The sequence below is a fragment of the Carcharodon carcharias genome, chromosome 12, assembly GCF_017639515.1.
Source record: "Carcharodon carcharias isolate sCarCar2 chromosome 12, sCarCar2.pri, whole genome shotgun sequence".
Taxonomy (NCBI): domain Eukaryota; kingdom Metazoa; phylum Chordata; class Chondrichthyes; order Lamniformes; family Lamnidae; genus Carcharodon; species Carcharodon carcharias.
This window is the reverse complement of record NC_054478.1, coordinates 48,614,252-48,628,166: the sequence shown is the minus strand read 5'-3', so window position 1 is coordinate 48,628,166 and position 13,915 is coordinate 48,614,252. Positions and strand designations below refer to the sequence as shown.

The 13,915-nt window shown below is 44.6% G+C and overlaps 1 protein-coding gene across 2 annotated transcripts in view; it reads right to left on the bottom strand.

Moving 5' to 3' along the window:
• mcm6 (minichromosome maintenance complex component 6) overlaps positions 1-8,831 on the bottom strand; it is a 45,125-nt gene extending 36,294 nt beyond the window's left edge. Inside the window, exons 1-5 of one of the 2 annotated variants that reach the window (XM_041200079.1) lie at positions 8,661-8,831; positions 6,979-7,125; positions 6,512-6,622; positions 5,656-5,905; positions 4,454-4,619 (exon numbers count right to left, since the gene is read on the bottom strand). In XM_041200079.1, coding sequence (XP_041056013.1) covers positions 4,454-4,619; positions 5,656-5,905; positions 6,512-6,622; positions 6,979-7,125; positions 8,661-8,758 — 772 coding nt within the window. In that variant the 5' untranslated portion in view covers positions 8,759-8,831. Of the gene's footprint in view, positions 1-4,453; positions 4,620-5,655; positions 5,906-6,511; positions 6,623-6,978; positions 7,126-8,144; positions 8,520-8,660 lie in introns of those variants that run through there. The other variant, XM_041200080.1, reaches the window with a different exon arrangement.
• Positions 8,832-13,915: the final 5,084 nt, after the last annotated feature.

Here is a 13,915-nt window from a genome sequence, read left to right as displayed (position 1 = left end):
TACCTCAAAAAACTCAAATCAAGCTAATTAAACACAATTCGCCTTCAACACATCTGTGCTTGCTTTCCTTAATTAATTTTTGTCCAAGTGACTGTTAATTTTGTCCCTGATTATTGCTTCTAATAGCTTTCCCACCACTGAGGTTAAACTAAGTGGTCTGTAGATGCTGGATTTATCCTTAAATACTTCTTTGAACAAGGATGTAATAATTCCAATTATCCAGTCTTCGCCCAACACCTCCCCTATCTAAGAGGAATTAGAAGATTCTGGCCAATACTCCAAAATTTCCACTTGTACTCAGCATCCTTGATGCATCCCATCTGGTCCTGGTGACTTAACAACTTTTAAGTATGGCCAATCTTTCTAATACCCACTCTATCAACTTTCAGCCCACCTAGCATCTCAGCTACCTCCAGTTTCGCCAATACTTTGGCAGCATCATCTTCCTTGGTAAAGACATAAGCAAAGTACTCATTTAGTATCTCAGCCAAGTCCTCTGTCCCCATGCATAGATCCCCCTTACTACATTTATTATTTATATGCCCAATAACGACTTTTGGTTACCCCTTTACATTAGTTGCCAGTCTCTTTGCCTCTCATTTCCTTTTGCACTTCCCCTCTGTATTTTCTATATTCAGCCAGGTTCTCACTTGTATCATCAATCTGACACATGTCATTTGCACCCTTTCTTTGCACGATCTTGCTATTTTGTTTTGACATCCAGGATGCTCTAGCTTTGGTGTTGCCCCTCTTCCTTGCATGGAAATGTGCTTCAGCTACCAAGACCACCACCTTTTCAAATGCAGCCCATTGCTCTGTTACAGTTTGCCTGCCAATGTTTCATTGCAAATTTACCCAAACAGATTTATTCTCATTCCTGTAATTGGCTCTCCATCAGTTAAGTATTTTTGCTCTAGATTACTCCTTAGCTAATTTAACCTTCGGATAACAGGATCACTGTTCCCTAAATGTTCACCCATGACATATGTTACAAGGTGCAGCAAGGGAACATGCAATGATTCACAAGACCAAAACTAAAATAATTAATCCTGTAGAAAAGTTTTTGATTTCTTATTCAAAAAAGGCTATAATGATAAGCCCCACAATTACAAACCAGTCATCTTAACCTCTGTGGTGGGAAACTTCTAGAGAAAATTATTTGAGACAGAATTAGTAGAAAAATGCAGGTTGATTAGAAAAAGCCAGCATAGATTTCTAAGGGTGAAATCGCGTTTAACTGAGATTTTTGAAAAGGTAAAAGAGAGGGTTGACGAGGGTAGCTGTTGATGTGGTGTACATGGACTTTCAAAAAGGTATTCAACACAGTGCCACACAAAAGGCTTGAGAAAAGTTATAGCTCATGGAATAAAAGGGATAGTAGCAGCGTGGATGCAAAATTGGCCAAGTAATAGGGAACAGAGGGTAATGGTCAATGGATATTTTTTAGGCTGCAGGAAGGTTTGTAGTAGAGCTCCCCAGGGGTAGATATTGGGATCTTTGCTTTTCCTGACATATATTAATGATCTAGATCTTGATGTGTGGGAGACAATTTCTAAGATTGCAGATGATACAGTTTACAATGCTTCCAAGTTTTGTGAGGGCAGTACATAACTTCAATAGGGCATAGACAAGTTGGTGGAGCAGGCATTTAAGTGGTAGATGAAGTTCAATGCGGAGAAGTGAGAGGCAATTCATTTTGGTAGGAAGAACATGAAGACAATATAAAATAAGGTACCATATTTAGGGGTGTACAGGAGCAGAAAGACTTGGGTGTATGTGATGGATCATTGAAGGTGGCAGGACAGGTAGAGAGAGCAGTTAATAAGGCATTCAGTATCCTGGGCTTTATTAAGAGGCACAGAGTACAACAGCAGGGAGGTTATGCTGAGCTTCTTTAAGACACTAGTTGGACCTCAGCTGGAGTATTGTGCAGTTCTGGGTGCCACACTATAAGAAAGATGTGAATACACTGGAGAGAGTGCAGAAGAGGTTTACAAGAATGGGTCCAGGGATGAGAAACTTCAGTTACAAAGGTAGACTGGAGAGTTTGGGACTGTTCCCAAAAAGAAGGCTAAGAGGAGATTTGATAGGGGTGTTCAAAATCATGAGGGGGTTGTATAGAGTAGATAGGGAGAAACTGTTCCGGCTCATCAAGAGATCGAAAATGAGAGGGCACAGATTTAGTGATTTGCAAAAGAAGCAACTGTGACGTGAGAATTTTTTTTTTTTGACACAGCAAGTGGTTAAAGTCTGGAATGCACAGCCTGAAAATGTGGTGGAAGCAGGTTCAATCGAGGCATTCAAGAGGGCAATAGATGATTATTTAAATAGAAAATGTGCAACAGTACAGGGAAAAAGCAGGATAATGGCACTAAATTATGATGCTCATCTGGGAGAGCCAGTGCAGACATGATGCGCCGTAACAATTCAGTGATTCTAACATTACCTTGTTACGATCTCCTGAGCATTTATTTTTTGAAACAAATTACAAGCTAGGGTAAAAATTAGAATGTGTAAATCCAAATGAAGTAATTACAAATGTTATCCTCAGAGAAAAACATTGATTGCTTGTTATCAGCTGCTGCCCATATATTAGTGATAGAATATAGGCAATACATTAGTAAAAGTTTCAATTCTTTTTTGCATTATTCAAGGGTCTATCAATAACACGCAAGTCAAAATATCAGCAATATTATAGCATTCTTCTAAAAAGCTAAACAGAAATCAGAATGTAGGTCCAAAATACAAGATACCACTGAGGTTAGAGTAAAAATGATAAGACAAGTTGGACGTTTATTTAAAAGTTGCAATATCCAAATGGGTGGAAGACAACTGTTGAAAGGTGATGGGCTATTCTAGCTTGTTGATACAGGCTCTTTGTAGACTTCTCTATTTGCCAGGATACATTTTAATCTTCAGTATTATTTGCACTCAAATTACACTAACCTTCATTGGCCTACAAACATTGCATTTTTAAAAAATTCTTTCATAGGACGTGGGCGTTGCTGGTTAGTCCAACATTTTTTTATGGCCCATCCCCAACTGCCCTCAAGGAGGTGCTAAACTGACACCTTGAACTGCTGCAGTCCATGTGGTGTAGGTACACTCAGTGCTGTTAGGAAGGGAGTTCCAGGATTTTGACCCAGGAACAGTGATATTGTTCCCATGCATTTTCTGCCCTTGAACTTCTAGGTGGTAGAGGTTGCAGGTTTGGCAGGTCCAGTCGAAGGAGTCTTGGTGAAGTGCAGCAGTGCTGCTTGTAGATGATGCACACTGCTCCAGTTGTACAGGACACTGGTGAGAACACATCTGGAGTACTGGATACAGTATTGGTCTCTTTATTTAAGAAAGGATCTAAGTGTATTAGAAACAGTTCAGAGGTTTACTAGACTAATACCAGGAATGGGCAGGTTGTCTTATGAGGAAAGGTTGGACAGGCTAAGTTTGTATCCATTGGAGTTTAGAAGAGTAAGAGGTGACTTGACTGAAACCTTTAAGGTCTTGAGGGGTCTTGACAGGGTGGATATGGAGAGAATGTTTCCGCTTGTAGGAGAATCTAGCACTCGGAGTCACTGTTTAAAAATAAGGGGTTTCCTTATGAGGTGAAGAGTAACTTTTTTCCTCACAGGGTAGTGGGTCTTTGGAATTCCCTCCCTCAATAGGCACTCGAAGTAGAGTCCTTGAATATTTTTAAGGCAGAGGTAGATAGATTCTTGATAAGCAAGGGGGTGAAAGGTTATCAGGGGTAGGCAAGAGGTTACAATCAGATCAACCATGATCTTATTGAATGACGGAGCAGGCTCGAGGGGCTGTGGCCAAATCCTGCTCTTAATTTGCATGTTCGCTGCAGAATTCCTAGTCTCTGGCCTGCTCTTGTGGCCACATTATTTATATAGCTGGTCCAGTTCATTTTCTAGTCAACAGCAACCCCCAGGATGTTGATCATGGGGGCCTCAGTGATGGTAATATTATTGAATGTCATGGGAAGATGGTTAGATTCTCCCTTGTTGAGGATGGTCATTGCCTGGCATTTGTGTAGCATGAATTATATTTGCCACTTATCAGCTCAAGCCTGAAAGTTGTCCAGGTCCTGCTGCATATAAACACGGCCTGCTTTAGTATCTGAGTCATCATGAATGCACAATGTTTAGCATCAATCATCCACGAACTTCCTCACTTCTGACTCTACAATGGAGTGAAGTTCATTGATGTGGCAGCTGAAGATGGTTAGGACACTATTCTGAGTAACTCCAGTAACAGTGTCCCAGGGCTAAAATGGTCGACATCTAACAAATACAACCATCCTCCTTCATGGAATTTTCCCCGATTCCCAGTGACTCCAGTTTTGCTAGGGCTTCGGTCAAATCTGCCTCGATGTTAAGAGCAGTTACTTCACCTCATATACTAAGATCAGCACATATTTAGACTCAAATTACTTTACTTTATTGAATACCTGGTGTAGTCAGTTGAGATACATCAGGAACAACGATAAGCATTCCCGTGAAGTCACATTTGTCACCAGCCTGTGCTGATTCCACAGCTTCCGCACGCAAGATAACTTCCACACTGCGGGGAATGCTACCACGAGGTAACTCGGCTTGGGTTTCCTGAATACGAACCTGAAAGATCAAGGCTGTGCAACTTAATCAAATGACAGGACAAGAAAAACAGCCATTCTTTGAACAATATTGTTTACATTTGGCTCCTTTAAAGCTCACATAGTTCAGCCACACCTGGGAAATTTGTCTTTAAATAGTTTTAAATCTTCCATTTGAAGTTCCAGAGAATACTTGAAGTACATAAGACAAAGTTATATTTTTATTGAATATCACGTATCAATTTTTAGTTTTATCAGTGTAACTTCCATAACAGCGGTTCTGCATTTCTTTTAGAACATTTTTATTTTCTCAAAATGAGAACTACAGCTGCACTGTCAGCAGAATGCTGGTATCACATTATAGACAGGTAAAGTACTGAATTAGAAGTGACTCAACTTCTACTCTACACAATTATGTAATCCTTCAAGCACCAGTGTGCTCTAGAATAAGGCAGAAATCTGACAATTGAGATGAGTGGGACATCCAATGGAACAATATTTTAAAACAAATAATTTTTAAAATGTTGTAGTAAACACAAGGTTTTTTAAAAAAATTGCTGCAATTATTTCTGTATCACCTTGTATTTATCTTCTATCATTTGAAATGCAATATTATTTCAGTTGTATCATTGATTAGTTAGCAAAGAAATGGGAATTTGTTTCCTTTTCTTTAGCTTAATGGTGATTAAACCACAAGATAGCTAGCCATTATTTTCCCCCCTCACCCTGTTTGGGGAGTGGGGCGATGGAAGAGAAAACAAAGATCCTGCTCCCCCTCCCCCACTTGGTGCTTTTGCTACTTACAAGACCTTTATTGAGCAAGTCAGTTTGAAATATGGCAGATTTAACCCATATAAATTTAATTATAAAACTAATGGAAGTTTTGCTTTGGAACCTACACAACACCATCCTAAAAAACACCTAATGAAGAACAAATTGAAAAATTTATTAGGCATTTCTATACCAGAAAATCAAGATTTTTTCCAAAATAAAATTCCCAAGCATTTTATCATAACACAAGAGCAGAGAAAAACTTCAAATTCCAGCTGTACTCTCACCTTCTGAAAGTCAACAAATCGTGACTTGTTAGTGTCCAGCATAAATCGCCTCCTGTTGGCACACACTGGATTTCGGCAAATGTTTGGTTGTGTGTATTTGAACTGCTGCTCTACATCCTTAACCATTGTTTGACAATCGAGGCACATAAACGTTCCACTGACCAATTCTGGGTGAACAGGGTGCGTCCGAACAACCTGTCCACTGATGCGTAGCAGGGTTCCAATCCTTGCTGCTGTTAGTTCTCGGATTCTATTTGATAATCAGAAGTCAGCTGGTTTAGCATTGGCTGTTTTGTGGCTAATTATGAATCACTAATTTTAAATGTAACTAAACCAATTATATATTACTTTTTCATCACCTTGTATTAGTTTGATAATATTGGAAATTTAACTAAACCTATTTGATATGAATACAGTAAAAAAAACTTCTGCAAGAGTATTTAATTTGCAAGATTTTGAAACAGTGCTCCGTTGAGAATTAGAAGATGGGTATGGAATCATAAACTGGAAATCATAACGATCCAATACTTGGCAGTGTGATAGTTAGCACAGTTTAAATTCAAATCTATAGTTGGTGAACTGTCAAATGTCACTGCTCCTCTGTAATTGACTGTAAACTGGATAGTTAAATCTAGCCTCAAACAAATGTCTGTCCAAAGCTAGTAAGGAAAACTGATGTGAACTGAATGGGGCACTCTTAACACATTGTTTAAAATGGTCCACAAGAGCTGGATAAGTTGTCATTGTTCTTTTGACCTAAATGTAACAGCCATCTTAAAAGAAACAAATACATAATTCATACAATTCTAATTTCACTTTACTTGAAACAGGCAAAACCCATCAATGTATCTCTTACTTGTGTCTGGCTGGCAAATCCTGGATTGCTACATAAAATTCTTTGTTTGGCGGAATATTTCCATGGTCTCGGGCAAAATTCCTAACAGCACGGCAAAGATGTGGGTAAACTCTGGGGAAAAAAAAGTCGAGTAACAAACAGAAACAGATCAGATTCTCAGGTGTTAGTATTAATATTTAACATACAGTATTAGTATTTGACATGTTTGCTTTAACTGAGAATTTTAAAGTTGAATTTAAAATTTATCTCCTCCACAACTAAAGGAAGGATTTAGTCAACTGATACTTCCTCCTCCAGGCAAAGCAAACTTGTTTCCTCTTAAAAGCTTAATTTTGTAAACAATATTTTAATACAGGGTACCCACTAGTTATTTCTTATACAGAAAATGTAGAGGCCTGTAACCATAAACATATTTATTGAAAGTTTCAATGTGGATTAGCAGCTAAAGTTAAATATGTTTATTTCACCTATAATATTCCTCTTGAACAATGGTAGCCAGCTGCTGGTTGTACTGCTCCAGATCCACAAAGCTTACAGCAAGTGTGTTCCTTTCAGGGCGGATCAGCTCTTCAGCATCATGTAAATATTTAACTTCACCATCACTGTTCTGGAATCTGGAAGAAAGAACAAGCGTAAAATAGATGTTTCTACAGTCAGGCCTACTGATGACAGGAATGGCATTTCTTTGTTGCAGCACATGGTTCTTAATATCTCCTGTGCCATCAATCTCAGGCATTATAGAACAAAAACTAATCACAATAGGTTTAGAAAGATTTGCTATACTTGAATTATATGGAATAACATGACTCTTGCACGCATACCACCAAAATAAAAAGTGACAATGGTGCAAGGCCCCCTTTAAACAAAGCAATCTAGTATATAACTTTTAACTAATGTTTACAAAAAAATCCAGATTACAATCCATTTTGGTGTCATTGGAACTTTGAGCTAAACTATATGCCCTTCCACACAGTATACAATAGTGCCACTTGAAGTTAACTATATTAAAAGTACAAAATAATAGTTGAATTGAAAGTAGAATTCATCCCATATATGCAAACTTAATGATTTTTTCTGACCACAACTCCTGGCCAACACCCAATTCCACTGAAACAAATTTCAGGAGAAAAAGATTTCCCTCTCCATAACATCACTCTGGGAGGGGCAAGATCAGAGTCTGCGGTAAGCAGTAATGCAAACAAAGTGGATTGGTGGTGGAGGGGCAGGGAGGAGTGACAGGTTCGGTTTCTGGATTCCTGCCTCAGTTTTCTGGGGCACACTTTTCCTAAAGGACCACCGGGGACCCTCGGGGCAGGAGAGCTGGCCGAGACAAAACCAAAGGTAGGTTTCAACAATTCAGTACAGATTCTATCCTTTAAGCTGGAGGCACTGCCCACCTGTTCAGGTGGGCACAGAAGAACCTGTAGCACCACAGGAAGGAGAGTTGGGAGTTCAGCCCCTAACAGTCTAGATCACAAACAGATCAGCTACTTGTTTACAGATTAATGGTATAGAGATACCTAATGGAAAAGAAAACGAAAATTTTTGAGGTGTTTTTCATGGTGGTTAAACTTTTATATATAGGATTCAAAGCAAAAACTTCAATGACTTTATTATATATGATTATAATTACAATTCGCCGGGGCCTCTGCGACTCAGCCACCGGCACAAAGTTTATATAAAGTTGCTTCAAGAGAAAATAAACTTTTGAAACTTTCATTCTGATGTCAGTAAAAGTTGGGACTGGCTCATTGCAAGTGAACCGGTTTCAGATGGCGGGCAGGCGGAGGCAATCCGCAGTTATCATTCGGGTCTGTCCTCGGTGATGTTGCTGAGCGGGTACCGGGAGCAGGAGGGCCACGAGTGAAACGCACTGCGGCCCAGACGCCGACCATACGCCGGCAGCAGCTCACTGCGGCCGGGCGGTCGGTCCGAGGTTTGGAAGGAAAGCTTGCCCGAGCGTGTGAGAGGGCCTCGGGCTCCTGAGTGCAGACCCTCTCCGGGGAGGGAGGGTGTGAGAGCCTCGGGCTCGGAGCGAAGCCGCCTGCCGGTGCGCCGACAGTCCCATCCCCGGGGCCGCCTCCTCCTCCTCCCGCCCGCTGCCGCCGCCGCCGCCGCCTCCCGCTCGGTCGCCGCAAACTCGACTCACTCCTCTAGGAAGTCCTGGAACAGTTTCTGACATTTCTCCGCCAGCTCATCCTTGACCTGCTGCCCGGCGACTCCTAGCGCGGCCTCCCCAACATCCATCTCAAGAAAGATTCAAACAACAACCGGCTCAGAGCGCGCACCAACGCCGGGATTTCGCGCCACTCCGGGTCACGTGCCTGTGTTCCCGCCAGGCCAGAGCCAATCCGCGAGCCGCCTGCTGGTCATGTGACCTGCCTGCAAGGGGCCGCCGGCTCTTTGGAGGAGGGGGCAAAGGATCTTCCATCAGCCCAGGACTGATTGACATGCACTGTCTGATGCCCTCCTCGAAACTGTTTACAGTACAAGCCTTCGGGCTGTCTACTTCACCTGAAGCACAAACAGTAATTGTAAATATAGTGAGGCACCTCACAGTGACTATTACTATATTGAACAAAAACAATTACTATATGGAAAGTAATTGATCTATTTTGGTTTCTTGTAACCTTAATGTTTAACTGGAAAAAATATTAATTTTGCTTCCAATTTCCACCCCTGCATCATTTTCACGTGGTCCATCTCTGACACTTCCCTTCCCTTCCTTGACCTCTCTGTCTCAATTTCTGATGATAGACTGTCCACCAATATCCATTACAAACAGAATTACCTGGAAAAACTCAGCAGGTCTGGCAGCATCGGCGGAGAAGAAAAGAGTTGACGTTTCGAGTCCTCATGACCCTTCCACAGAACTTGAGTTCGAGTCCAGGAAAGAGCTGAAATATAAGCTGGTTTAAGGTGTGTGTGTGGGGGGCCGGAGAGATAGAGAGACAGAGAGGTGGAGGGGGTTGGTGTGGTTGTAGGGACAAACAAGCAGTGATAGAAGCAGATCATCAAAAGATGTCAACGACAATAGTACAATAGAACACATAGGTGTTAAAGTTAAAGGTTGGTGATATTATCTAAACGAATGTGATAATTAAGAATGGATGGTAGGGCACTCAAGGTATAGCTCTAGTGGGGTTTTTTTTTATAATGGAAATAGGTGGGAAAAGGAAAATCTTTATAATTTATTGGAAAAAAAAGGAAGGGGGAAACAGAAAGGGGGTGGGGATGGGGGAGGGAGCTCACGACCTAAAGTTGTTGAATTCAATATTCAGTCCGGAAGGCTGTAAAGTCCCTAGTCGGAAGATGAGGTGTTGTTCCTCCAGTTTGCGTTGGGCTTCACTGGAACAATGCAGCAAGCCAAGGACAGACATGTGGGCAAGAGAGCAGGGTGGAGTGTTAAAATGGCAAGCGACAGGGAGGTTTGGGTCATTCTTGCGGACAGACCGCAGGTGTTCTGCAAAGCGGTCGCCCAGTTTACGTTTGGTCTCTCCAATGTAGAGGAGACCACATTGGGAGCAACGAATGCAGTAGACTAAGTTGGGGGAAATGCAAGTGAAATGCTGCTTCACTTGAAAGGAGTGTTTGGGTCCTTGGACAGTGAGGAGAGAGGAAGTGAAGGGGCAGGTGTTGCATCTTTTGCGTGGGCATGGGGTTGTGCCATAGGAGGGGGTTGAGGAGTAGGGGGTGATGGAGGAGTGGACCAGGGTGTCCCGGAGGGAGCGATCCCTACGGAATGCCGATAAGGGGGGTGAAGGGAAGATGTGTTTGGTGGTGGCATCATGCTGGAGTTGGCGGAAATGGCGGAGGATGATCCTTTGAATGCGGAGGCTGGTGGGGTGATAAGTGAGGACAAGGGGGACCCTATCATGTTTCTGGGAGGGAGAAGAAGGCGTGAGGGCGGATGCGCGGGAGATGGGCCGGACACGGTTGAGGGCCCTGTCAACGACCGTGGGTGGAAAACCTCGGTTAAGGAAGAAGGAGGACATGTCAGAGGAACTGTTTTTGAATGTAGCATCATCGGAACAGATGCGACGGAGGCGAAGGAACTGAGAGAATGGGATGGAGTCCTTACAGGAAGCGGGGTGTGAGGAGCTGTAGTCGAGATAGCTGTGGGAGTCGGTGGGTTTGTAATGGATATTGGTGGACAGTCTATCACCAGAGATTGAGACAGAGAGGTCAAGGAAGGGAAGGGAAGTGTCAGAGATGGACCACGTGAAAATGATGGAGGGGTGGAGATTGGAAGCAAAATTAATAAATTTTTTCCAAGTCCTGACGAGAGCATGAAGCGGCACCGAAGTAATCATCGATATACCGGAGAAAGAGTTGTGGAAGGGGGCCGGAGTAGGACTGCAACAAGGAATGTTCCACATACCCCATAAAGAGACAGGCATAGCTGGGGCCCATGTGGGTACCCATAGCCACACCTTTTATTTGGAGGAAGTGAGAGGAGTTGAAGGAGAAATTGTTCAGCGTGAGAACAAGTTCAGCCAGACGGAGGAGAGTAGTGGTGGATGGGGATTGTTCGGGCCTCTGTTCGAGGAAGAAGCTAAGGGCCCTCAGACCATCTTGGTGGGGGATGGAGGTGTAGAGGGATTGGACGTCCATGGTAAAGAGGAAGCGGTAGGGGCCAGGGAACTGGAAATTGTTGATGTGACGTAAGGTGTCAGAGGAATCACGGATGTAGGTGGGAAGGGACTGGACAAGGGGAGAGAGAAGGGAGTCAAGATAACGAGAAATGAGTTCTGTGGGGCAGGAGCAAGCTGAGACGATCGGTCTACCGGGGCAGTTCTGTTTGTGGATTTTGGGTAGGAGATAGAAGCGGGCCGTCCGAGGTTGGGCGACTATCAGGTTGGAAGCTGTGGGAGGGAGATCCCCAGAGGAGATGAGGTCAGTGACAGTCCTGGAAACAGTGGCTTGATGTTCAGTGGTGGGGTCATGGTCCAGGGAGAGGTAGGAGGAAGTGTCTGCGAGTTGCCGCTCAGCCTCCGCGAGGTAGAGGTCAGTGCGCCAGACAACAGCACCACCCTTGTCAGCGGGTTTGATGACAATGTCAGGGTTGGACCTGAGAGAATGGAGTGCAGTAAGTTCAGAGAGAGACAGGTTAGAATGGGTGAGAGGAGCAGAGAAATTGAGACGACTAATGTCGCGCCGACAGTTCTCAATGAAAAGATCGAGAGAAGGTAAGAATCCAGAGGGAGGGGTCCAGGTGGAGGGAGAATATTGGAGATGGGTAAAAGGATCCGTTGAACTGGGAGAGGACTCCTGCCCAAAGAAGTGAGCCCGGAGACGAAGACGGCGGAAGAAGAGTTCAGTATCATGCCGAGCCCGAAATTCATTGAGGTGAGGGCGTAAGGGTATGAAACTAAGTCCTTTGCTGAGCACTGAACGTTCAGCATCGGAGAGGGGAAGGTCAGGGGGTATAGTGAATACACGGCTGGGATTGGGACTGGAAGAAAGGGTGGGGACGGAGGGACAGGCAGGGGTGGAGGGTCCTAGATGGGTGTTGGTGTCGATGAGTTGTTGGAGCTTGCGTTGGAGTTGTTTGGGCAGAAGTCCTCTCCCAGTTCAACGGATCCTTTTACCCATCTCCAATATTCTCCCTCCACCTGGACCCCTCCCTCTGGATTCTTACCTTCTCTCGATCTTTTCATTGAGAACTGTCGGCGCGACATTAGTCGTCTCAATTTCTCTGCTCCTCTCACCCATTCTAACCTGTCTCTCTCTGAACTTACTGCACTCCATTCTCTCAGGTCCAACCCTGACATTGTCATCAAACCCGCTGACAAGGGTGGTGCTGTTGTTGTCTGGCGCACTGACCTCTACCTCGCGGAGGCTGAGCGTCAACTCGCAGACACTTCCTCCTACCTCTCCCTGGACCATGACCCCACCACTGAACATCAAGCCACTGTTTCCAGGACTGTCACTGACCTCATCTCCTCTGGGGATCTCCCTCCCACAGCTTCCAACCTGATAGTCGCCCAACCTCGGACGGCCCGCTTCTATCTCCTACCCAAAATCCACAAACAGAACTGCCCCAGTAGACCGATCGTCTCAGCTTGCTCCTGCCCCACAGAACTCATTTCTCGTTATCTTGACTCCCTTCTCTCTCCCCTTGTCCAGTCCTTTCCCACCTACATCCGTGATTCCTCTGACACCTTACGTCACATCAACAATTTCCAGTTCCCTGGCCCCTACCGCTTCCTCTTCACCATGGACGTCCAATCCCTCTACACCTCCATCCCCCACCAGGATGGTCTGAGGGCCCTTAGCTTCTTCCTCGAACAGAGGCCCGAACAATCCCCATCCACCACTACTCTCCTCCGTCTGGCTGAACTTGTTCTCACACTGAACAATTTCTCCTTCAACTCCTCTCACTTCCTCCAAATAAAAGGTGTGGCTATGGGTACCCACATGGGCCCCAGCTATGCCTGTCTCTTTATGGGGTATGTGGAACATTCCTTGTTGCAGTCCTACTCCGGCCCCCTTCCACAACTCTTTCTCCGGTACATCGATGATTACTTCGGTGCCGCTTCATGCTCTCGTCAGGACTTGGAAAAATTTATTAATTTTGCTTCCAATCTCCACCCCTCCATCATTTTCACGTGGTCCATCTCTGACACTTCCCTTCCCTTCCTTGACCTCTCTGTCTCAATCTCTGGTGATAGACTGTCCACCAATATCCATTACAAACCCACCGACTCCCACAGCTATCTCGACTACAGCTCCTCACACCCCACTTCCTGTAAGGACTCCATCCCATTCTCTCAGTTCCTTCGCCTCCGTCGCATCTGTTCCGATGATGCTACATTCAAAAACAGTTCCTCTGACATGTCCTCCTTCTTCCTTAACCGAGGTTTTCCACCCACGGTCGTTGACAGGGCCCTCAACCGTGTCCGGCCCATCTCCCGCGCATCCGCCCTCACGCCTTCTCCTCCCTCCCAGAAACATGATAGGGTCCCCCTTGTCCTCACTTATCACCCCACCAGCCTCCGCATTCAAAGGATCATCCTCCGCCATTTCCGCCAACTCCAGCATGATGCCACCACCAAACACATCTTCCCTTCACCCCCCTTATCGGCATTCCGTAGGGATCGCTCCCTCCGGGACACCCTGGTCCACTCCTCCATCACCCCCTACTCCTCAACCCCCTCCTATGGCACAACACCATGCCCACGCAAAAGATGCAACACCTGCCCCTTCACTTCCTCTCTCCTCACCGTCCAAGGACCCAAGCACTCCTTTCAAGTGAAGCAGCATTTCACTTGCATTTCCCCCAACTTAGTCTACTGCATTCGTTGCTCCCAATGTGGTCTCCTCTACATTGGAGAGACCAAACGTAAACTGGACGACCGCTTTGCAGAACACCTGCGGTTTGTCCGCAAGAATGACCCAAAC